Source organism: Echinops telfairi, unplaced genomic scaffold (assembly GCF_000313985.2).
Source record: "Echinops telfairi isolate 266 unplaced genomic scaffold, ASM31398v2 ScPeMD7_3;HRSCAF=10, whole genome shotgun sequence".
Classification (NCBI taxonomy): Eukaryota; Metazoa; Chordata; class Mammalia; order Afrosoricida; family Tenrecidae; genus Echinops; species Echinops telfairi.
In genome coordinates this window covers 41,071,526-41,097,525 of record NW_022103899.1, presented here as the reverse complement: position 1 = coordinate 41,097,525, position 26,000 = coordinate 41,071,526, and the positions used below count along the sequence as shown (strand labels likewise).

Sequence of the window (26,000 nt, the reverse complement as noted above, 5' to 3'; positions counted from 1 at the left end):
GGACCCAGATAGACCCAGATGGGGACGCGTCAATAAACAGTAGCTTCACGTCTTGTATATTTTTGTTAAGTAAAGGTTTTGGTGATATTGTGTCGCTGCTTTTTGACTTGCCCTCCTATCATTCAAGTATTTGTGATTTTAAACGTATAACATGAAACTATATTTTCAAAAGATTGTGAATCTACGTTTTTGAGCCTGTGGTTGGGAAAAACAGGTCTAGTAGATGCATAAAGGGTTTTTTTAATTAAAATCTCAGGAGAACTTTAAACTTAAATGTTGAAACCTAGTGCTTATCGTTAAAACGAAGGGTAAATACCAACTCGCAAACCACATGCGCTTTCTAAATGCATTTTGGCTGCTTATTATCGACTAGTAAATACTTAGAATAATGTCACTAATCTATTCCCCCCTCTTTCTTCCATCTGGAAAGCTGTCTCAACTCCGGAACTTGACTGAACTTCTTTGTGAGTCTGAAACGTTCCGTTCCATAGAGACGACGTGCAGGCTGTCTAACCTGAGCTTTGGGAACTTGTGTGGAGAGAGTGCATTTCACGTACAATTCCTTGAAGCAGCAGAGCTCGGCACCAAAATAGCATCTGGCTTCCTGTTCCACGGAAATATCCTCTCTGAGAAACTGAAGGATTTACTTGCAGGGGATCCAAGCAAAATTAATTTAAATATGGATCGGTACGTTTTCCCCTTGTCTTCTTCCGTGGGGTAGTCCCTTCTCAAAGTATTGATATTCCTAAGTGAATTCCTTCTCCTCTTCTGTTTTGATCCAGGTTTCTAGAACAAGCGTTACAAATGAATTACTTGGAAAACATCACACGGTTAATGCCTACCATAGAAGCCATGCTGCATGTCAATCACAGCGCGGACACTTCTGAGCCACCAGGTGTTTCCCCATCCCTATTTTAAGTACTCTCTGATTAGAATGCTGGGGTTCTCACGCTGCAGTATTTAGAAGGGTTTTGGAAAGCTCTCAGCCTGACCCGACTTGCTATCTGCCTGTAAATTGAAGCCGTCGAGTTGATTCTGAGTCAGAGTGACCTTACAAGGCAGAGTGGGACCTGCTCTCATGGAATATTCTTTACGAAAGCAGATTGTTATTGCTTTTCTCCAAGGGAAGGACCATTCACACGGCAGGACGGGGGTGGGGGTGGGGTGGGGCACCTGAAGTTTTAGAATAATTATCACTTGTCTAAAGCATACACACTGAAACTAACAGAAAAAAATTTACATTCACAGTACAAAAATAAAATCTTCAAATATTTGACTAGATATAGAGTTCCCTTTTGTTTCTCTTCTTTATTCAAGTGAAAACCATGGTCAGGTGCAAAAGCTGGTGTGAAGCATTATTCCCTTCTGTGAAAATAATCTGATTTTTTTAAGTAAAAAAGAGACACTGTTTACTGAAATTGTAATTCAGAACCTTCTTTCATATTCTGAGCATGACTCATCACACAATATGTCTCTTCTTTGCATAATAACTCAATTCTAAAAGAAAGGCATTCAAAATGTCGGTCCACAGGCAGCACAAAGTTAGAAGGTTACCAAGTCCCAAAATGCAAGCAGGTACATTTGCATAGGGGATACTTAAGGAAAGAACCCAAGGGGCATTTTGGAGATGGCACTCTGCCAAAATAAAATGAAAGTATTGTTTGTATTTTATTAAATGACCCAGATATGAAATCAGTCTGACCATTGACCTGAAAGCATTCAGGGTTAAGCATATCCTTTCTAAGAATGAGATGATTGTGAAAACGCTGCATAAGCTGTAGTGTGTCATGCTAAGGAAAGCTAAAGAAAAATGGTCCACGGCACTATGTTGTGGATTTGGCAAGCAGGGCCCTGAGTTGACAATATTATATGGCCCAAAAACCATTTCGAATTTGTGTGGCTTTAAATCACGCGAGGAAGTCTTTATTTAGTGCATTATGTGAGTAAAATCTGGGAGAGATCTATTTTCCTTGAATCAACCTTGAGTTGTAGACATCTAAGAAAAATTGATAACCATAGCAATCTGTTACCTTGGGTTAATGATACCAGAATAGGAACAAGTTTAAATCAGAAGAAATAGATCCTGAAAATGCAAAAATTGCCTAAACTGGAAGACATCTGTTCCTGACCGACACCATGTCTATTGAAGATGTTCGTTTAGAAGAGTTCTCTATGTTAGTGGGCCCAAAAGAATCATATTGTAACCAACAGGTGCTTTTTTTCACTGCAGGTCAGTTAATTGAAATGTTTAAAAATGTAGAGGCACTCAAAGAAGAGCTGAGAACCACAACAGGAATGTCCAACACAAGTGTCAACAAGTTGTTGGCCGTTCCTGTCCCTGATAATAGAGCCGAGGTGAGTGTGATCCATCTGCTCTGACGTCTACTTTTAAAACATTTGGATTCCTTTCGGTTCTTATTGAACATAGATCAGTTACCCTGTCAAGTTTCATGCAAATCTAATGAATTTGTCATGTAAATGGTAAAATCAAGGGACGAATTCTTAAGTCAAGATAGAACAATCCTGAAGCAAAACTGTTGCCACAGTTTTCTCCTTTCTGTCAATTTTTCCTTTCCCTGGTCTTCTTGTTTCCCTTTCTGCCTTAAATCATCAGTGTTGTCACTCATCCTTTATATCAGCTAGCACAGTCAACATTCGAAGAAAGTTGTCCACGGCAAATAGATAGAGTACCAAAGTCAAGTGTGAATAACCCCATTGAGTGGAGAGGGGCAGAATAGTTACCTACTGAAACTAAAATAAAAATGAAGACTCATATATTTTAATAGTACCAAGTTCTGTAGAGATTTAACATATAAAATAAATATGGTCCAAGGAGCCCTGGGTAAATCTGTAACTATTGTAAACATGCTTTGGTTTGAAATGAGTTATGAATAATACCATTTCCTTAGAGGCTGATAATAGGGTTTTCCACTTGAAATGTCTTATCTTCTAACTCTTTTCCAAGTCCATTGTCTGGAAATGTCATAGTAATTTTCCAAAAGAGCCATAGAGCTTAAGACTCCATCCATTCAAAACCAATGTGTGACAGAGTGTGTCATTTCAAATTACACTCCAGTTATTCCCCAGTGGGGATAAAGTTTTTTAAAAGTCTTTAAGCCTGCCTTGGGGGAAAAATGTAGGTTTATTCTTGTCAATTTAATTGGTTCCCCTACATAAAAATTAAAACCACGTTGTCTTCTCTTATCTGCCTCTTATTCCAGCAAACAACACTCATTCACCATTTGCCTTGGATCTCTGCTTTTTTCCTCATCTGATCCTTAGAGCTACTTTTGTCAATCATGGTTTTTTGACTTCTGATGAGCAGGGTTTCTTTTGATAAGTAAGAACATGTAAAAGAAGAGTGTATATTTATAACTTCATACTCTTTTCTTCTTATTTCACCTCGATGACAACAGGAATGATGTCTTGCCCCCAGATCGACACCTCATTTTCCATGTGAACATTCCTCTCCAAGACTGACAGAGTCACACTATTGTTGGGAATGTTCCCTGGCCTCTTCCTTCTTCTTCCTTTTATCACTGGATTCACAGAGATCATTGTATGGCATTACAACTTAAAATTAATATTAAATTGCAATGCAACTTAAATTCACCAAAAGTAAAAATTTTAAGGTTGCATGAATCTTAAGCAAATATTTTCCCCAAACTTACTCTGAACCAGTTATCCTTCTTGGGAACACCCCAGGTATTCGAGCAAGAAATAGAGGAGGCATTCCCACCCCTTTACTCCTCTGTTCTCTCATTTTATTTCTTAAGCATTCTGGTGAAATATGGGCTCTCGGTCGCTTTACCAATAGTAGTAGAGCTTTAGTTAAAATGTCTTTGGTTCTTGAGGATAATGTGTCATACTTAAAACAAACAACCAAAACAAACCCATCTAAGAGTATAAGAAAGCCTCTCAAAATGGACAGATAACCCTAAACCTAAAATATTTTTCTCTGTACAACTTGCAGATTATTTCGCGTGTGTTCTGGTTGCATTCTTGTGATGCGAATATCTCCAATCCCAAATTGGAAGATGCGATGAAGGAATTCTGCAACCTGTCTCTTCCAGAGAGATCCCGCCAGTCTTACCTCATCGGGCTCACCCTTCTGCACTACCTAGATATTTACAACTTTACATACAAGGCAAGTGACTGATGACGGCATCTTTTTATATTCAGGGCTTAGTATAAAAAATATTTGATTGTCCCTTCATACTTTCTGATAACATAAAGAATGAGATGCATTTATGCAGCTTTTGGAATTACAGCATTATTTTAGAGTGAAATGGGACCTTAAAGATTATATATTGCCAGTTGCTGATTTTATAGGTGAGAAAATTGGTATGATTGCCTTTCTAGCTCTCTGTTTGTATGTCCAAAACTGAGAATTAGGTTTAATAGATACTAAGGTACTGAATGTAAATGTTATAATATTTTTACAGTGAGTGTGCATTAATTTGGATTGATAGAAATTAAAACGTGGAATACGTTTTGTTTTTTACACAATGAAGACTTAGTTGGTGTTTTCTTGTTTGGGATGTTTTGTTCTGCTTCAGTTGTTTTCTTGGAGGGTTGGTTTTTAATGTCATGTTTTTATCTAGTTAAATAGGGGATGCCATTACTTTCCAGAAGAAGCAAACAAATAGTAGTTATTTGCTCTTCGTAAAGTTATCCATGACTCCACCTTACAGCAAGTAGATGCTTTATAAGTATTTATTTAATGAGCAATTCAGAAGAAACACACATGTAGGACAATATAACAACTATGTGCATCCAAATATGTATTTAGGTAAAAATATTACTATGTTGTTCAAAATACTGAAAACATGCTTCTCCCTTTAAAGAAACACTCAAGTGCCACAAAGCTGCTGTATGCCCTTGAGACATTACAATAATGGGTGTGAACATATTTTAGGAAAAGTCATAACCAACCCTGTTCTGAATCACCATCCTCGTCATACACCTATATTCTGCTTTGCCATCTTAATGGGTCTCCCTGTGTCCCCCTGTTGCCCTTTGCCCTCTCCTCAAGAAGCCATACTTCTGCTCAAAGCCTTCCACCAGCTTTCCATTTTATTCCTCAAATCCTAGAAAAACCATGATGGACACCAGTTCTTTTTCATCCCTCAAATCTCCTCTTTCCTTGGCCGCTCTCTGGGCTCATAGTTGCTTGTGATGCACCTCAGGCAGGAGGCAGCCTTCACACAATGACCATGGCAATTGCTCTTGGCAGAAACCTGACCCCTCAAGGAGGCCCACACTGACCATCTTATTTCAAGTGCAAGTGACCTTCCCCGTGATGCCACGAACCCTTGTCCTGCTCTCTTTGTTTTCAGCCCCATTCCAGCATATCAGATATTTCACTTAAACCTCGGGTTTATTATCACTCTATATCCAGATACTAGGTAAGCTCAATAGCTGACATCTTTGCTTGGTAATATATTCCAAATGTCTAAAAGAACACCTGGCTCACTGTGGAAAGTAGCAACCACCATTAAGACAGTCCGTGATTATCTTACAAACACTATCACCCCAAATGCATAGGAAGTGAAAGCCTTCACATTTTCACTTTTATTTTAAAATACTCCCACAGGATGGAAGTAAATATTTCTTATTGAGTCTACTAATTAAGCCAGGGTGTTGGCCAAGCATGACCTTTCCTAATAATTCTTTTAGGTATGGCAAACAAAAGAAAATATTTCTCATCACCTGCCAATGCATTTCTATTGGCTGTCTAGCTCTGCTGAGATTACAGAACCAGAAGGAAAATAGAAACGTGAATTCTAATTTATAAATTCCTGATTGAAATTAGCAGCCACGCTGTCAAGTCAGGTCTGTCTCCATGAACGAGGTCTACATGTGAGGGGCGATGTGTCCAGGCCCCCTTTTTAGCTGAGTCATGTGCTCACAGTGGTGTCTTTGACCTTGAAGTGATCAGGTGCTTCTCCTCCTCAAACCTCACACGTGTTTCCCTCTCTGCCTGAAGCCGGCCTCTCCTGATTCTTCCCAGGGCTCATTCTTTCCCATTCAATCTAACCCCACAATGGAGAGACATCCTTTCCTGTCTTCCCTAAATTCTCCCCATCCTCTGGACTTCCCAAAGCTTGTGTCCTTAACTTACAAGTTGGACGTCCCGTTCGATGGAAACTCTGAAAGTGCAGGGGGGATGTTCCTGTTTGACACCATAGCATGCCCAGTGCTGGCCATCTAGTAAACCAAACCTATTGCCATCCACTCTGTTCCAATCCACAGCAAATCAACTGGTAGAACTGGCCCCTAGGGTTTCCACAGCTGTGATCTTTATGAAACTAGACTGCCCGCTTTTTCTCCCAAGGAACAGCTGCTATGTCGAAGTCACGTTTCAACTGCTGAACCTTGGATAGCAGTCATGGGGCGGTAGCAACATAAAAACCTCCAAAGTCATTGCCATTGAGTGGTTGCAACTCATAAGAGTGACCAATAGGATAAGAGCGAACTGCCCCGGTGCTTTCCGAGACTGTAACTCAGCACAGGAGTAGAAAGCCTTGTCTTTCTCCCAGAGGCAACATAGTAGGTACTTAAAATCTATTGGATAAAGAAGTTACTGAGACAGTTAAATTACTTTAAAAACAGTTTCCCAGGTTTCTTCCTCCAGCAAAAAATATTTATGCTATTAAAATAATTTATCTTGATAAATCATGTGAGCTTTTTGACACAGCCCTGGTGACACGGTGAGTTACCCGTCGTGACTTACTTTCAGTGGGTTGTGTGTTGGTCAGCCATTCAAGTGCACCAGTCTCTACTTGGGAGAAAGCATTTTGCTTCCATTACCGGTCTACAGCCTCGGAAGTCCAAGGGGTCTGTGATCCTCTGTCTTTTAGGATCACGATGATTTTCAGGTGTATATTACATGCTTTCTGAGCAATAGTCTCCATGAAAACTAAAGTAGTTGACTTTTTGCTTTGCTAGCTTTAAAAATCATTTTGAGACTTTCATTGAAGTATGATCTATATGCCATAAAAATGCTTGCTGGTGTGCAATCCAGTGGTTCTTAGCCCATGTACAGAGCTGCGAAACCAGCACTGTAATTTAATCGTAGAGTGTTTGGGTCACTGCTGAAAGAAACCTCATGTCTATTGGCAGTCACTACTTACTCTTTTCCCCGAGCTCCAGGCAGCCTGTGATCTATTGTCTGTGGGTGGGTTTGCCTTTGCTAGAACTTCATATACAGGAAAGCATGTCGCTTGCAGACCTGTGCACCTGTGCACAGACTGTTTTTGAGAGTAGCACGTGTAGCAGCGAGTGTCCTCACTTGACTTCCCTTTGGGTGTCAGTGGGGCTTCCATCAAAGGCGTGTCCCAGGTGTCCTTTATCCATGCATCTGCATGATTACACAGCTTCCGGCTATTGCAAATCATGTCGCTCTCGACATTCACATGCACATCTTGGAATGGGCACATGTTTTTATTTCTCCGGGGGTTGATATCTAGGAAAGGGATTTGGGGTTGTATGTTTCACAACTCAATAAACTGCTAACATGTTTTCCAAAGTGACTACCCCTTTTTGCCACCCCCACCACCCGGCATAAAGGGCCCGGCTCCTTCACAAAGTCATTCACTGTATTGTTTCCATCAGGTGTTTTTCCCGCGGCAGGACCAAAAGCCGGTAGAAAAGATGCTAGCCCTCTTCCTCAGGCTGAAGGAGATTCTAAATCAGATGATGTCCAGCTCCAGTTTGCTGCTGAACAAAATGGGCTCCCTGAAACAAATGCACCTTCCCAGGAGTGCTCCCTATGTTCAGGTAGACCAGGGGCCCTGACTCGGTCTTCTTGGGAGGCTCCATCTGCTGGGCTCGCTTCGAGTTAAGGTCACTTTCGCTGAGTTATAGCTGCGACTTTAGTGAAGCGCATCAAAGGCACCGAGAGACCCACTCTTAGAGTTGGGCAACCCAATTGGCCACTTAAGTTGGTGAAGTTTTCCCGCGCTGCCTGTACGTGTGGGATGCACTTTTTTTTAAAATTATGAAAATTGTAGCTATCCTACACATTTCCAAGTTTTTTTCATATGTTGTTTTCAGTAGCCTCTGCATATCATCTTAGTAAATCACGGCTTTTTCGCTCACAGGTAATGGACCGGAGCAAGCGAATGAGCACGCCCCAAGGGTCCTTTAGTACCATCTCGCAAGCACTGTGCTCCGAAGGAATTACCACGGAATACTTAATCGCCATGCTGCCCTCTTCACAGAAGCCAAAAGGCAACCATACGAAGGATTTTTTGACTTATAAATTGACTAAAGAGCAAATCGCTTCAAAATACCGAATTCCCTTAAACACCAGTGAGTAGGCGTCTAAAGAGCCATAAATGATGTTACTTAGCAGCACTGCCTGTTACACAAATACTTTCTCATTTAATCAGTGAGGCGCTTATTTTCCCAAGGGGTGGGGGAGAGGACTAGGAAACACTTATGCAGCACATACCACATGGGCAGCATGTTCTAATTTGTTAATATATTGTCTTGCCCTTCACACCAGCCTTCTGAGGGAAAAGCTATAATCTCACCATCTCACAGGATGGGAATTGAAGCTGAGTTCCCCGGCCAAGGTCTAGTCATTTGGAAGTATCAGGACTATGATTTGAAGCACAGATTCCATTGAAAAGTTTATCCTCCTCACCATGACAATAAACTTAGAATTGTTAACCCATACATAACCAGACCTGCTTGCCGGTAGATAATTCAAAAACACACCTTGCATATGATTTGGTAGAAGTATTTTACAATTATAAATGTATATAACACATGGGAGAACTTCTTGAAAACAACAGAAATGTAAATATTGAGTGGTACATCAAAGCTGTTTCTTGAGCTACAAACTTTGAGATGGATAGTCTAATCAATTGAGCTCCTTCTAAATAATATATACCATAGGTATTCTGTGTAGCGGTTGGATTGACTTATTTAGAAAAAAATAATCACTCCACAAACATGTATGGAGCACTGTTATGTACTAGATCCTATCCCCATAATCTGTTGAAAGCAATTCTGAAATGTAGTTTCAATCTATCTCCTCTTGGCAAAATGCCATCACGTATTCCCAGCTTGCTTATTTGCTTAAATGTTCACACCTAAGAAAGAATTTGTTACTCTATTGTTTCACTTTGATGTTCTGTGCTTCCCATCTGTTGATAGTAAGGGAAGTGCCAAGCCAGCATTTCAGCGTGTGATATTAATAACCCATGCCCATTCACCGAGGCATGTACATTTGAAATGCACACATTAAATAGCTTCATGTCACTTTTTTTCCCTTTCAGCCTCCTTTTGCTTCTCGCTTTACAAAGATATCATTAACATGCCTGCTGGACCTGTGATATGGGCTTTCTTGAAACCTATGTTGTTGGGAAGGATTCTGTATGCACCGGACACCCCAGTCACAAAAGCAATCATGGAAAAGGTTTGACTATTAAAACTCAAAGTTCCTATTTTGAGGATTAAAATGACTTTAATATAATCAACCCCTGGCTTTCTGAAACTCTTTACCATTCTTAACTTTCCTCTGGATGCATATGTAAAAAACGATATAGTTGGAAGGTAGCAAGGAAGTCATTTTCAAGAGAAATGAATCATTTTGACAATTGAGGATGAGATTAGCTTGGGGCAAGAGCTCAGATTCTTTATTTCAAAAAAAATTTAAAAAAACAAACAAACCCCATAACTATAACCCATGTCTAAGAGTATTTAAAAATAATATCCCTAGAGAAAACCATGTTGCGGCATTATATAACTAGTTTTAATTAAAGCAATCCCTGCAGTGTGGATTCTTGGCTTCATATTTGGCTGAACATTTTAATAGCTAATGTTTATATAGAGGATAGAGGTAGAGAAAGACAACATTATTAATAATAGCTATCCTTATTATCTTCCTAATTTAGCCATGGTAGCATTTTCCTCTCACTTTTTAAATTGATTTTAGTGCTTTGAATTATTCAATGTAATACTTTTAAAATGAGAAATGAAGTGCAAACAGATCCATGTGGTGGATTTTTACCATTACTTGGTCTCTAAATTACAGTTTACATGACTATAGCATTATTTTAGGTCTCTGTAACACTACATAGGAGATTACCAGCAACTCTAGAATATTCTTTGTTTGTATGCTTTGTGCTTTTACACTTGATTTGTAGTGCTGACTAAACACATCTACTGATCCTGCACAGGTGACGTCTTACCTATGCCCATTATTGAAACGGTCTCTTCTTCCTTCTCCTTTTATCTTCCATTGGGTATTCAATTTCCGTCCATCACCCCACCCGGTCTTGATGCCACTTTTCATGCAAATGAATGCAAGTGGACCTTTAAGAGTGTATTTTTGTATCATGTCTCCACCCCCTCATTTCCTTATAGATACTCTACTGCAGACACATTCTAATGCCGAGGTCTTTGGTCATTGCTTGAATTTCAAAAGTGGGATTATACGATAATGCTTTTCTAAGTATCATTTTTCTCAAACCGCACTATGACATGAAAATTCAGCCAGCTCTATCGTTATGGTTTACTTATTCTCTTTAAAGGTTGCTTTTTTGTTGTGTTTTTTCATAGCATGAACTTCATTTCGTCACTTCTCAGTTGTTGGGCATTCATTTGGTCTCCAGGTTTGCTTTTTGCCCATCTAAACAACTTGACCCCCCTTTCTCTTGGGCATGTGGTCTTTTTCTTAATGAGATGGGTATCCAGGATTGGAGATATTGTATTTTCTTTTGATGTCTGTTGCCAGATTGCTTTCCAAAAAGGGTGCCACACATCCACTACAACTAGCAGTGCCTGGGAGTTTTCTCCTCCCCATGGCTTTGAAGGAGGCTGTTTCTAAAGTAGGGAAGTGAAGGGTAGCTGGTAATAATGAGTAACGAGTGAAAACACCAAAAGCATGCTTTCCTTTTGCCTGTCAATTCCCTGTGGACATGAAGCCGTCTTCAGTGCCATTTGAAAGTTTGACCATGTGGGGACATTCTGACAATTCTTTTCTTTAACTGACTCTATCTGTTAGAGCTACTTTCTAAAATTTGGTAACAAAGCAACCTTAACATACCTTTTTGAAATATAGAAAAAATGCTAACCAACCTGTTTTGTGTTTTTGTCCTTTAAGTCTAATGTAACTCTGAGGCAGCTGGCGGAATTAAGGGAGAAATCTCAAGAGTGGATGGAGAAGTCACCATTTTTCATGAATTCTTTCCACCTGCTGAACCAGACGATTCCGATGCTCCAGGTGTGAGATGATTCTGTCGTTCTTGGAATTATAATTATGGGAGATTTCAGTGCCTCCCCCGTGTGACCTGGTAGATGCTAACTATGAATACAAGCCCAACAGGTTAAAATGACCTTCTCCCAGAGACCAGGGCTGGGGCAGGAGAGCAGACCTGCTGCTCTGTGGGCGCCTTCCTCACCTGGGGACCACAGCTCCTCTGTCATTCAGGGATCAGTCTACAGCCGCTCTTGAGAGAAAATGTGTCAGGAGAATCTCTGAGACAAGTAAACTGCTCTCACGAAACAGTTTGAAACTGTGCTTATTTCACTTCTCCCCTCTAAACAGTGGAGTCAGTTGCTTTGTTTTTGTTTTGTTTTTCTATGGTAACTCAATCACAATTCTAAATCAGTGATATTCTGGGGAAGGACCCTTATCCCTAGGGGGTCCCTTGGGTGAAACATGACATATGTATTATCAAATACCAACCTTCTCAGAACACCAAAGAATTATGGAATTATTTATCCCGACTAAAATTTAGTGGGTAGGTAAATAAAATAAATGTCTAAGGTAATCATTTTAGTAAGTATGAAATGAAGTAAACTTCTCATCAACCACATTCCCCATAATTTACAGTTCAGTGTTGTTTTTGATATTATTGGTGTTCATTTTTCAGGGTTTTCTTCTTCCTAGTGAGTCTGTGAGTAGGATTTTATTGACTTCTATACTTTTCTAAGTGGGAGACTATTATTTTATGCTGATTTTTTTCTGTGCCCAGAAAAAACAAAACAAGCAAAAACAAATTATTTCATTAAGGAAATATCTGTTAGCTAATATGATTAATTAAGAAAGACTGTGGTCCATGCATAATAGTTTCAAAGTACAAATAATTTGCTAAGAAGAAAGTCCCTGACCATGTTGGTAACGGGATCATCAACTAGTTGATGTATCTTCCTTCGGTTCGAGATCAAAATGAACTATCATCCTCAAGTTCTGAGGGAATATTACTTCTGCAAACATGCAGAGAATGTGAAATGTCAAAACTTGAATCCAAGCCCTCTTCTTGCTACTTGGAATTCTTAGACAAATAACTTAAAGTATCGGAGCTATAGTCTATGAATCTCTAAAATGGATATACTGATAATTACTTTGCAGATTTGTGAGGGTAGAATGGAGATAGGGTTTGATGGAATGGCTGTGATGGTAGTTTTTCCACTCTGGTTCCAACCACCCCGGAGCTGTTACTTCAAAACCACAGATGTTCCTGCATAGGGTTGCTTGTTGCGCTGCTAATCTTAAGGTCAGCAGTTCAAAACCACCAACTGCTCCTTGGGAGAAAGACAGGGCTTTCTACCCCCATAGACGGTGACAGCCTCAGAAACTCACAGGGGCAGTTCTACCCTGACCTATAGCGTCACTAGGAGTCAGCATCGACACTATGACATTGAGTTTGGAACACCCTGGTTTCCTGATGTACATGCTAACTCCTGGTAAACAAACATATGTATTTTAAAGGACTCAGGTTATCACCGTGTGTAGCTGTGTGACAGGCACCTGTCAATACGCTGCCCGGTCCTCATCGGTTTCTCAGCAGATGCAGATTTTAAAAATTAACTCTACTACATATGCCTCTTAACAATATATATTCCTCTTAGTCATCTGTCTTCATGTTAACAAAGCAGAAAATGCTGGTGAGAAGGACAAACTATTAAGTGATACTCATGGGAAATAGCCAAGTAACCTGAGTTCATACCAAGACAAGACCATGAACTCGGGAGATGAACACGTCTGTCTTTAGTCCGGTTGAGAGCTCAGCTTCCAGCTGCCTCTTCCTTCAAACCCGTACTGCCATTGAGTGAACATCCACCCATCTTGACCCCCTGGGACAGGTTAGAACACAACGGTCCATTTGAGTCTCTGAGACCGTACCTGTTTACAGAGGCAGAAAGCCCCATCTGTCTCCTGCAGAGACAGGAGTGGTCTCGAACCTGGTGGGTTCGACCTGCGACCGTGCAGCATGTGGCCCAATGAGTAGCCACAACACCACTAAGGATCCTTTAAAACACACCTTTGATCCTTTAAAATACACCTTTGATCCTTACTACTTGTGCAGTCGTCTGTGACTTGACATAAGATGTTGTCGTTGTTCCAGCTCTGGCATCCATTAATAAAATAGAAGAAGAGTCTTACTTTGAGATAATGTTGAAAACGAAGTGAGAAAATGTTGGAAACGAAGTAAGACAGTGCCCTATATATAACTATGTAACACATGCTAAGAGCTCAGTCCACATTAGATAGCAGTACTACTCCTGTACTGGTAGAGGCTACATCTCCCCAGGGGAATGATAGTAAGTGTCGTTATATTTTTGGCAAATACTCCCACTCCTCACTTATTGATCTGGTTAGATTCCAAAGACCAGATCATTATGTGAAAAGCCAGTGTTATAGAAAAAATGGAGGATGGCCACATGAGATCACCAAATAGACCGTGACGGTGCCACTGCGTATTTGCCAAAGAACATCGGTACAGAGCCAACAAACCACTGAGAATCAAAAGGGATTCGTGTAACCGTAACAGCCAGTATTATTTCTGTGCCACCGTGGCATCCATTGCTGAGCCGCATGGTGTCAATGGACAAAATAGTCAGATGGAAGAGTTTTTACAGTTGGCATAACTGTGAAATGTCAGATGATGACCTTGTCACCAAGTGAGAAGTAGGTGTGCACTTGTTTTTAAAGCACTTTTGGTCATTCTATAGACCTAGAGACACCTACGGTGTCATTATCCATTTATTTTCTCATATTTGCACGGATTGGGGCATTAGACGATTCTCACTGCCGTGGAGTTAACTCATAGCGGCCCCACAGGACAGGGTAGAACTGCCTCTATGCCTTTCCAAGACTGGACGTCTCTGGGGAGTAGACATCCTTGCCTCTCTCCTGAGATGAAACTACAGTCATTTATATTTGAGCATTCTGATGAAATGACTCACTCGTCCCTACTTTGACGAAAAGTACACTCAAACTGGGAAAGGCTAGAGGCTTCCAGAAATCTTCCCAGCTTAGAAGTGGTAGAATGGAAACTAGTAGAATAGAAAACTAGTCCCCATGTCAAATTCCATGTGGGCATTGCATTCTTTAAACGCTGTTTTCCTTTGTTTCAAGTGAACAGAACTATGAATCACCACAATTGTGAATTAAAAATGAGAGAAAGCACTCACGTCCATCAAGTTAATTCCAGGTCATAGCCACCCTATAGAGCAGAATAGAACTGCCCCTGTGGGTCTCTGAGGTGTAAATCTTTGGGGAACACACTGCCTTATCTATCTCCTGTGGAGCACCTGGTGGTTTTGAACTGCCGACCTTTCCCGTAGGAGGTGAACAGGTAACCCGCTATGCTAACAGTGCTTTTGTGTATAGCATGTGTTAAAAAGAAATGCTATAATTAATAATAATGAGGAAAGGGGTATCGGATGGAGTACGTTTCAAGTGTTGACAATGACGGTCTGAAGGGTCACTTTAACCTGCTGTTCAATTTGTATGTCGATAGTAAAGCTCCCATCTCATGCGTCATTACCAGCCACACACCTTTCCTGTCCTGCTCAGGGACTCACTTGGGGGCCTTTGCAATAGGATGCATCTTTATGCCCAGTAGCCTTTACTTCATTCCACGGTGGATGTCATGAGGGAGACGATGACTAAGCATGCTTTCTTTTTGCATCAAAACTAATCTCCTCTTATTATTTTTTAGAATACTCTAAGGAATCCCTTTGTGCAAGTTTTTATAAAATTCTCCGTGGGACTCGATGCTGTTGAACTATTAAAGCAAATAGATGACCTTGGTGAGTCCAGGTGCACAGAACCATTCATTCAGGAATCATGTCAGAAATGGGGAAACGTCACTAGCACCTCTATATTAGAACTTCCCTCCCCTTTTCCTTCAGTATTTTGTTTCTGGCTAGTTAATCTCAGAAAAGTTAAACCTCATAGCCATCCTTTTTCCTATTTGGTTGTGCTCTTGTAAGTAGCAATGGTTATTTGAATGCTCAAATAGTCAATGTCTCGTTCACTGTCTCATCTCACTGCCACTGAATCAATTCTGACTCATGGCGATCCTATAGGATGGGGCAAAGCACCGTGGGTGTCAAAGATTGTCACTTTTACAGGAGTTGACAGCCTTAACTTTCTCCTGAGGAGCAGCTGGTGATTTCAAACTGCTGACCTTGCAGTTGGCCATCTACTGCATGCAGAACCCCTACACCACCAAGGCTCCCAGCAGGTTGCAGTTAGTTTTTAACTAACAATGCAATACTATAATCCAAATAAATGCAGCGTGCCCTTCCACCACTGGGAGGTGATTAGGCAGCCAAGATGTAAGGATACTTTTCTGTTCCCATGTGGTAATTGATGAAAATCAAGTCCTTCCGAACAAGGAAAGATGAAATGGTTTTATTTCTGGCTACATTTAACATCACGTCACTTTGGTTTCATTTTGACAAGCCCAACCTATAATTGGAAGAGGTGACAGAGTTTGCTCAAGCAAGGCCATGCCGAGTGCAAAAGAAACTAAACCTAAAAACCTAAATCAGGATTCCAGGTTGGGGCCTCCTCTGCAGGTCATTGAAGAAGGACCAGACTGAGGAGGATCACAGGAAGCCGTCTGCAGGCATTCGCTCTACCACGCCCCCACCTGCCAACCTAATAGATGCTAGTCGTCTGATACAGTCAATGGCTAATCACTGTTGCTATGCAACAAGTCCGAAGAAGGGATTGAGAGCATCAAGTTTGGGCATCAGCAGAACAAATGGCCTTCCTCCTCCTAGGAAGTGCCTGGGACATAGATGACTTAGGTCGTAAACCAGTGGGGATGAAGTATAACATTATAATCTTATACCTAAAGTTGTAAATCATATCACTGTACACATTTGATGATAGTCAATCCAGTTTTACCAAGCAATTTTTAATTGGATTTATTCTCCCTCCCCGCCTCACAAATATCATCTGAGTAAGGAGTCATTTGACCAAAATAGCAGGGATATATTCAAAGGGTTTCTATAAATGATTATATTCCTAATTAAAAAAATAGGTCCCAAGATTTAGACTTTGAAGTGAGATTAAAATTAATATAGCAATGAGACTGAAGTTTGTATTACTCTCTATGTAACTTAGTAGCTAAGAGGTTATGGTTCAGACTCGGGAGGGGGAGGGGGGCACTAACATCCCTACCCCTTTACACGCCACCCCCCACCCCGCCCCCCACCCGCCGCAGCTCTTGTTCTGGATTCTTACCAGTAGTTCTAGAATCCTTTTGTGATGTGTTGATTACCAGTGGCCGCTGGAGGCCGCTGTTCAGCCACAAGTTTACCCCTCCCCCTCACCAATCTCTAAATCAAGCAAAACATTTCACTTTAAATTCTAATGAGAAATGCATTTAAGAAGTTGCCCTCTGTGAAAAAAATGTAGTCTTATTTTGGACGATGTAAGAAACATGTTTCGGTCCTGGGAGGAAGGATTTGTGATACCCGCTGCCTGCTCCAGATTCACGATGATCAAGTCTTGGTGAAAATTTAATTGGCCAAATGATTTATTAACTTGTAATTTCATACTTACCCTTTGTCTCCGTTGATTTTCTCACAAGGAATCGCGAAAGTGAAGTTCAATTATATCCTCTTTCTTCCGGACTAATTGCCTAAAAGAACATTTTGATCATTTGGTGTTGGTTAATACAGACACTGATAGAGGCAATGCACACAGGTTTTAAATCAAACAATATTAAAAAGTTGTAGCTACGTGGCATCGATTCTCACAGTCCCTTAAGAAATACTCTTTTTCATAGCTTATCAATTGACATAGTTTATTCATTCTATACACTTTATAGAATAGATTCTCCTTTGCTTAAATCTTACATCCACATTTCATGGGCACAGCAGACATTTGTGTTTCGTTTGTCTGAAACGTTCGTCTCTATAGTTTTCTTTCCAATACGTGAACACAGACTTTTCCCCACTCCCAAAGTCTTCATCCTTCGTCATTGGTTAATTAAATTGTAGCAAAATGTACTTTTAAATGATGTCCCTTTCTTTGAACCTGGGTTCCTGCTTTGGCAACTAATGCACCATGCTTTTCAATAAATATTTGTCAAGTAGTCTGATATGCCTAGATGTTGAATCCTGAATGTTTTTAGAGTAAGTGCTACAGCTTTCTATTGCTGATCACCTAGTTTAATGTTTAATATTCACCCCAAAGGCAGGATTTTCTCTCATGATTCCCCAAATGGAGGCTATAATCCGTTTTCCCTGTCTGATCTGCTCCACTTGTTTAGACAACCTGAGGCTGACCTTAGAGAACCACATGGACATCATTGACCATCTTAACACACTGTCTTCCCTGACAGTAAATATTTCCTCCTGTGTATTGTATGACCGCATTCAGGCAGCAAGCACCGTGGAAGAAATGGAGCGTGAAGCTGAAAGGCTCTACAAAAGCAATGAACTCTTTGGAAGTGAGTGCTAGTCTACTAGGCTTTGAGCTGCTTCTTTGTACTAAAATTGGCCAAATTCTGCCTTCACCTCTCTCAACCCGAACTCTCACGGAGTAGTCGGTAGGTCACTGGCCCCTCCGATGTAGGTGGACAGGAGACCCTATCATGTAGTCCAGCCCACCATCTCTCCCGAGAACCCTTTAACAGAGGTCCAATTTGGATGGTGTCTTTAAAATTAATAAAGAAAAGGACTACATAATTTGAGGGTGAAGTTGAGTCCATCCCCATAATTAGTCAAGATGATTCATTTAGAAGTGCTCCCGATCGCCTTTTAATTTCCGTAAGTGGCCCAGAGTGATGTATTCTGTCTGGCCACTTAGTTTGTGATTATCATCTCAAACTGTGGCTTTGAATCTCTGAGGTTGTCTTCCTATTAACTGTCTTTACTATAAATTTGGAGCCTGAACCTTCTGTCACATTGCTAACTCAATGGACTGTTTGGCTGCCCCCTATATGCACCCTCAAGGCAATGAGGAACGTCAACCCTAACATAACCTTTCTCCTGTTGTTGCCATTCTACTTTTAGGTGTTATTTTTAACCTTCCTTCTGAAAGAAGACAGGAGAAAGGCTTTGCCTCTGAAAAGGGCCCTCTTCCTCCGGTTGTAAACTATACTATCCGCATGAGTCTCAAGACGGCACAGACGACGAGAAGCATAAGAACCAAGATTTGGGCCCCAGGACCACACAATTCGCCATCCCACAACCAGATCTATGGCAGGGCCTTTATTTACTTACAGGACAGTATTGAACGAGCCATTATCGAATTGCAGACTGGAAGGAACTCCCAGGACATAGCAGTCCAGGTCCAAGCAATTCCTTACCCCTGCTACCTGAAGGACAAGTAAGTCTACGCATCTTCAGCCCTTGTTCATGATGAACCGCTTTGCTTTTGACAACTCACTTCTGCTCTCTCAGAAAATGCAGGAAGTAAAGGGATCATGTCATCCCGCACTTGGTCGTGGGTTTGCTTCCTGGAAATTGTGCCCACTCTGTGGCCCAGGTGCACTGGAGCTCGTCCCGGTGATGAGAATGGTAGTAAAGTGTCCAGCAGATCATTTGTGTTTCCCCGATCGTGACCTTCTCCAAGAACTTTGACCCAGCATTCAGATAACTAGGCTCCAGCCCCAAGTCCAGCATTGATGACTTGTGATGTTACCATTTCTCTCATGAACTTACTTCTTTGTATTTTTTATTCAGAGGTAGCTGCATAAGATAATCCTAAAACCATTTCCACTCCCAAATTCAGTAAAAATCTGTGAGTGCCTGTTCAACTTTTTTTTTTAATTTAGAAAAATAGATGGCATCATGAGCACATCACTGATGAGCTCTCTCTCTAAGATAAATACTATGCTATCTGAAAGGATTTTTTATGTTCTGCCAGATGGTTCACTAGGAATCTCCTTTATAACCGTTTTGCTAAATGAATAGAAAAAGACGTACTTGTCATCCACCCAGTTATTGTCGCTTATACACAGTTCAGATAGGTCTGGTGGTTTTTTCTTTCCTCTTTCTTTCTGTCAGTGTCTGTCCCACTGGCTGGGCTGCAGGTGAGATGTGGTTGCAAACCATTGAGTTACAATGATCTGAGGGACTGGGCACAGTGGTTCTCGACATTCCTAATGCTATGACCCTTTCATACAGTTCCTCATATGGTGGTGACCCCCCAACCATACAATTATTTTCCTTGCTACTTCATAACTGTAATTTTGCTACTGTTATGAATCGGGCAACCCCTGTGAAAGGGTCGTTCGACCCCCAAAGGAGTCACGGCCCACAGGTTAAGAATCACTGGAAGACTCTGAATGCGTCTTCCTGGCTACCTGCCTCTTCCGGAGACTTTGCCTGAGCTATGTATAAATTGCAAAGGCTTGCTTGAATAATCAAGAGCTATGGGTTTGAGTAAATTAAAATTCTGGTCTCTTTGCCTGCTCATGCTTTCTCACCATGTGAATTTTGATACCTAACGTGATGGGTAGGAGTCCTGGTGCCGGAGTAGTTACGCCTTGCACTGCTAATGGCAAGTCCAGCAGTTCAAAGTCACCAGCTTCCCTATGGGGGAATGACAAGACTTTCTACCCTGGTAGAGAGTTACAGTCTTGGAGACCCACAGGGGCAGTTCCTCTCTATTCTGGAGGGTTGTTATGAGTCGTTGGAATCGACTCGATGGCAGTGAGAACCTGGTGGGCAACTGGAGCAAAGAATGCAAGTAACTGTACTCTGCAGTCTAGAGAAGAGCTTGGCCATGCTGCCTTCATCACATACTCCGTCACACTCTCCGTCCTTCCACCTGTTATTCCATTTGTTCCACCAATGCCGTACACGGTGAGTGGCAACAGGTGTGATGATCCATCTGTTCCAGGTGAAAATACCTGAAATTCAAAAATATCAAGTAACTTGCCCGAGGTTTTACTGCATGACTAGTATTTCTCCTTTAGAACACACCCATCCTAAAGCACATAACTTTTGGAAGAAAGACTACAGGGCATTTGCTCTTCATGACTGAGAGGCATTGCCTCATCGAAGATTCAGAAACAATACCAAAGCTAGTCCTGGCTGAGGCCAAAAGTCTTTCAGCAAATAGTCTTTACGTGCTTACCCTATGTCAGGCAATCTCTCAGGAACCCAGTTACTTGATATGACCTCACACTTCCTCCCCCCAAAAGGAAAGAAAACCTCATATCTCTGAAGGTGATGAAATGCTAGATGACAAGGCACTAATGGACAATAGTGATGTCATGTTCCCATTAATATATGCCTTCTTCTCGGGAACGCGGAGGTCATTCCTTAGTCTTACGGATTAAAGAAGCAGCTCTGGGTGCACGGTGGTTACATACTTGGCTGCTCACCAAAAGACCCATGATTCAGAAGCACCTCCTGTTCTTTCAGAAGCTCCGGGGCAGTTGTCCTCTCTCTAACAGGGCTCCTATGGCTCTGAGTTCAGTTTGCAGCAATCAGATGTGGCCTCAGGCCCTTTCACTAAGTGAAAGCTTCACTGGAGCCCAATATGTAGAAGAAAGCAACTCGGAGTTTCTGTCTTTGAAAACCACAGTGCAGAGGAGGGCAGCAAGTAGCAGAACCATGCTTCTCCCTCCAAGTGGGATCCCTGACCCAGCAGCGTCAGCATCACACGGAAGTTGTTAGAAATTCAAATAACCTGGCCCCGCCTCTGATATCACAAGTTCCTGGGTGGGACCCAAAAGTATTGCTTCACTCATTCCCTTCAGGTGGGTTCTGACATACGGCCCGTTTTGAGAACCAATGTGGTTGAACTTCCAGGCATTGCGTTCTACCACGGATAATGTTTATGGAGTTTGATAAGGTCTTCTAGAAACTCTCCAGTCGAATTGCATTCCAAACGTCATAAAAGGCATTTCTACATTATCATGTCACATCTCCCTGGGCATTTCTTGGTGGAATCCAAGTTCTTTATCTTGGTGGGTTTTTTTTTTTTTTAATGGAATGCTTTGCCTTTTGCTTTATTTCATTTTGAGACATAGAGTGTAATCGTAACTGTGCGCTTCCAAAGAGTAGATAAATACAGTAATTTGGGAAGATACCGCTTTTAACCAGATACACCAGTCACCATCTCATTTTAAATATGCCTTTTGGATAACAATTTGGTTTAAACAAAAGGGTTTTGAGCCTTGCAATTATATCGCTATAATAATTATTTTCATGGGTGGGACATACTCAAACACACTTATTTGGCAAATTTACCTAACAATGCAGCGCTATTTTTCCTCATTCTTGCTGCATGACAGCAAGATAACCATTGGCCTATTATTAAGGCAGCATCACAATTAATACAGAAAAAAAGCAGAGGAAAAACAAAGTAATCTCTCTGCTACCGAGTCTGTACGGATGCGCATCGACCCTGCGGGACAGAACAGACCCGCCCCGCAGGAATTCCTGGACGGGAAGCCAGCTTCAATGGAACAGACACTGCATTTTTCTCCCACTGAGTGGATGGTGGGTTGGAAGCCAGGATCTTTCTTTCAGTTTGCAGCCACGCACTTTAACCGTGGCACCACCCAGGGCTCTGTGCTTAACAAGTACTCACGCCAAAGCAAGCCAAACTCACCGCCCACAAGTCAATTCTGACTCATCGCAACCCAGTGGATTTCCAAGTAGCGAGCCTCCTGGTGCTCCTGGTGGGTTCAAAGTGCCGGCTTCCCAGTTAGCAGCCCAATGTGTGACCCGCTACGCCACCGGGGCGCCTTCTAACAAGTCCTAAGGTCATGTTCATGGTCACTCTCAATTTCCCATCAGGAATCTGATTTCCGTGTAGAGAGTGTGCCCTGGGTGGTTTGCAGTCTGCAGGGCGTACCTCTCCTTTAGTCACCTGATGTTTGTTTTCTGTTTTTGTTTCTGCAGCTTCCTAACCAGTGTCTCCTATTCTTTCCCCATTGTGCTCATGGTTGCCTGGGTGGTATTTGTAGCTGCTTTTGTCAAAAAGCTTGTTTATGAGAAAGACCTCCGGCTTCACGAGGTAGGTTGAGTTTTTTATTTGTGTGACAAATGATTTTTATCCTTAATATAATGGATCACTGTGATGTTCACCATGCCTAAGCAAGTTCAGAACCCCTGACCCGTCCCTTGTAGAGTACAGAAACACATTTTACAGCCACACAGGAGGACTCAGAATGTTGGATATTCTCAACGTTACCTAGAAGTCATTTAAAAATATTTAGGAAACACAAAAATATGAATAATTACAGTTTTCAAGCATCAGAGTAATTTTTGCTAAAGAATCTAGGCCATAACAATGAAAGTTCAAATAGCAGCACTAATAACTACTGAGGCGGGAGGAGGATTGTTGGTATGGAAATTTAACAAGTCTAAATGTAGATAAAGATATGCGAGTTATTTCAGCTCGAGAAATTCAAATCCTTTTTTTCCTGTATACCTTGTCTCCTTTAATTACCCTCACCTCCGTCTCTCGCCGGCTCCTGACTTGTAGAGATTGAAAACTTGGTGGCGGGCTTCTGATTTGGGTAATAAAGTCTATACGCTTGGGAGAGAGGACCTGGGGTAGAGAGCCTGATCTCTTCTTGAGCATGTTCTACATTATTAAATCCAAATCTAAGATATCTTCTTTTAAGAGGGTTCGACACATCTTTGTATGATTTTTAGATGATGCTAGAATAAGAATTATTTTATCTGTTCACCCCATAATGAGCTCCTTCTTGCACTCCCTTGTGCAGTGGGAAGAAAGCCGGCCAGTGACACTGGACCACAATAATTAGCACACAGCCTGGCTGACAGTCTGAAATAATGCGGTCAGTGGAACCTGGGGTCCATCCGTGCGTTTCACTTACCTGGCCAGCGCCTGGTTATTTTTCCTTAGATGATACAAATGACTGCTGCGTGTTTTTTTCTCAGTTCAGCGCTGGGCTTCTCAAGGGTCCCGGTGTTTGGATCAGCACTGCTTGCTATCTCTATTTGAATTTTGACTGACCCTCAGTGCCGCATCCTAATATTTCAGTTACCATGTAGCTGATGTCTCACCAGCTGGTTTGAGGCACTATTGTATTCGTTGTGTGCTATGACTTCCTGGCTCTAGTTAAGGAACTCCTATTCCTGCCCAGGACTCTGACTTGGATCCTAAATCCCTATCTTATATTTCTCTTTCACATTTCTGGTACTCAGAAATCAATCTTCATGGATTAGAAGAATACTCAAGTAAAACACAGTGACAGGAACTGAGTTTTTTTGCTCTTCAATTAAAATTTACCTTGAAAATATTACTTTGGAAATCAATAGCAGATATTAATATATGGCTTTATACATATTTACATATACTAAATACTATCTTGTGTTTCAAGATGTTGTCCCTGAATGCATTTATAAATGTGACTAACCACAAACAAACAAGACATTGAACATCATGAAGAGTCGTTTTTCAACTGAAGGCATAAATGATGTATTCCGAAAGCAGGCGCTGATCGCGAGTGAGGGAGCACTGAGCTTGGAATGAGATCAGGCTTCCCGCTCTTCCAGCTGTAGGCACTTGGGCTCAACCCCTTAAGCTCCCCACGTCTTGCCACCCAGGCTCCACTCAGTGCTATACTCACTCCCTGTTACAGAGAAAGTGCTTAATTACGCAGGTTTTCTGAATTCTAAGATGCAGATTTTTTTTCACACTCTGAAATTGGGTTGCATCTTACAATGATAAAATATCATAATGGATTTGAAGCAGTTTTTCTTTTTCAGTGCCATGGAAAATAATGGTACCTCTTCTACTAAAGTTAGCGGTCCCTGAACTCAATGGATTATGGTGTATGTGTGGGATGAAGTTCTGGAAATGAGTGTAGGATGCGTGGGCTGTCACCGAAGTCTCTTCACAGCCTCTGCTCCTGGCCCTCGATGGGAGCCTCTAAGGTGCTGTGGTGAAAACACGAGGCTGCTAAGCAGAAGGTGACAGTTCAAAGCCAACAACCGCTTCATGGGAGAAAGATGTGGTTGTCAACTGCCATAAATATCCGTTTGGGATAGCCCTACTCCTAGAGGACCACTGGAAGTCAGCATCCGCTTGAGCGAGCAGGTCCGTGGCTCGTGGTGTAGCCTGCACTCCAAGTTAAGAAGTGACTTGGTCAACACTGGGGCTAGATTTGTTCAGCAGGGACTCAAGCATCTTGGCTTCTAACCAACGCTGTTCCCTATCACAGCCTCATTCCCTTACACTCTTCCTGAAGGCAGTGGTTCTCAATCTTCCTGATGCCGCCACCCTTTCACAGTTCCTCATCTTGTGGTGACACCCCAACCATAAAATTATTTTCCTTGCTACTTCGTCACTGTCATTTTGCTACTGTTGTGAATAGGGCCATCCCTGTGAAAGGGTCGTTTGACCCCCAAAGGGGTCGCGACCCACAGGTTGAGAACCGCTGCTTTAACGGCATAGCTGTTTTAGAACTTTTGATGATAATAGATCATTGCTTATCTTACTACAGACTCAGAATCACTTTTTAAATACCATCTTTTATGTTTGGCAAAACTCTAAAACTATTCTTTTCCAACTTCCTTCTCATTCAAATTAAACCACACACACAAAAGAGATAAGCAACACCAGTGTTCTACCCTTTCACTTCTTTCATTATTCTTGAACCTGAGCCAACATGTCAATCAAACAAGAATGTAGAAGAAAACATTAAAAGCATAAGTTTGTTATTTTAATAAGATCCTTAATATTTGGCCTTGTTAGGGTATAACTTAACTGAATTATTTTAACTCATTTTTAATGCCTCAAGTCCTAATGCTCAGAAAGATTGTTTATAAAAATAAGAAGGAAAAGAAGAAACTGCCTCATAAGTGCTTTTCAATTAGGGGTCGTTCTGTATCCCTTGCTTTTAAAATTAAAATATTAAAGCTAGACAAAGGCTGATGCATTACAGAAGATAATGTATTTTTCTCATAATCTCTTGATTTATGTATCAGTTTCATCTATTTGATATAGTATAAGTGACCTGTGAGGCTTCTAGGATTTCAATTAAGTTAGAGAAAGAATTTTAAGGCTGTTCTCTCTCCTTTAAAAAAAAATCTTTTTATTGGGGGCTCATACAATGCTTATCATAATCCATACATCCATCCATTGTGTCAAGCACATTTGTGCCTTTGTTGCTATCATCATTCTCAAAACATTTGTTTCTACTTGAGCCCCTGGTATCAGCTCCTCATTTTTCCCCTCAGTTCCCCCCCAGTCATTACCCCTTGATAATTTATAAATTATTATTATTTTGTCATATCTTACACTGTCCGATGTCTCCTTTCACCCAGGGAGGAGGTTATATATAGATCCTTGTAATCAGTTCCCCCTTTATACCCCACCTTCACTCCACCCTCCTGGTATCGCCACAACCACTAGTCCTAAAGGGATCATCTGTCCTGGTTTCCCTGTGTTTCCAGTTCTTATCTGTACCAGTGTACAACCTCTGGTCCAGCCGGATTTGTAAGGTAGAATTGGGATCATGATAGTGGTGGTGAGGGGGTGAGGAAGCATTTAAGAACTAGAGGAAAGTTGTAGGTTTCATCGTTGCTACACTGCACCCTGACTGGCTCATCTCCTCCCAGCGACCCTTCTGTAAGGGGATGTCCAGTTGCCCACAGATGGGCTTCGGGTCCCCAATCTGCACTCCCCCTCATTCACAATGATATGATTTTTTGTTCCTTGATGCCTGATACCTGATCCCTTCAATACCTCGTGATCACACAGGCTGGTGTGCTTCTTCCATGTGGGCTTTGTTGCT

The 26,000-nt window shown here is 41.5% G+C and overlaps 1 protein-coding gene across 1 annotated transcript in view; it reads left to right on the top strand.

Moving 5' to 3' along the window:
• Window positions 1-26,000, top strand: part of ABCA12 (ATP binding cassette subfamily A member 12) — a 190,896-nt gene that overhangs the window by 105,534 nt on the left and 59,362 nt on the right. Inside the window, exons 11-22 of the mRNA XM_030887512.1 lie at window positions 431-687; window positions 783-895; window positions 2,231-2,355; window positions 3,974-4,147; window positions 7,618-7,782; window positions 8,106-8,316; window positions 9,291-9,430; window positions 11,120-11,239; window positions 14,967-15,057; window positions 17,538-17,717; window positions 18,283-18,598; window positions 22,132-22,246. Coding sequence (XP_030743372.1) covers window positions 431-687; window positions 783-895; window positions 2,231-2,355; window positions 3,974-4,147; window positions 7,618-7,782; window positions 8,106-8,316; window positions 9,291-9,430; window positions 11,120-11,239; window positions 14,967-15,057; window positions 17,538-17,717; window positions 18,283-18,598; window positions 22,132-22,246 — 2,007 coding nt within the window. The remainder of the gene's footprint in view (window positions 1-430; window positions 688-782; window positions 896-2,230; window positions 2,356-3,973; window positions 4,148-7,617; window positions 7,783-8,105; window positions 8,317-9,290; window positions 9,431-11,119; window positions 11,240-14,966; window positions 15,058-17,537; window positions 17,718-18,282; window positions 18,599-22,131; window positions 22,247-26,000) is intronic.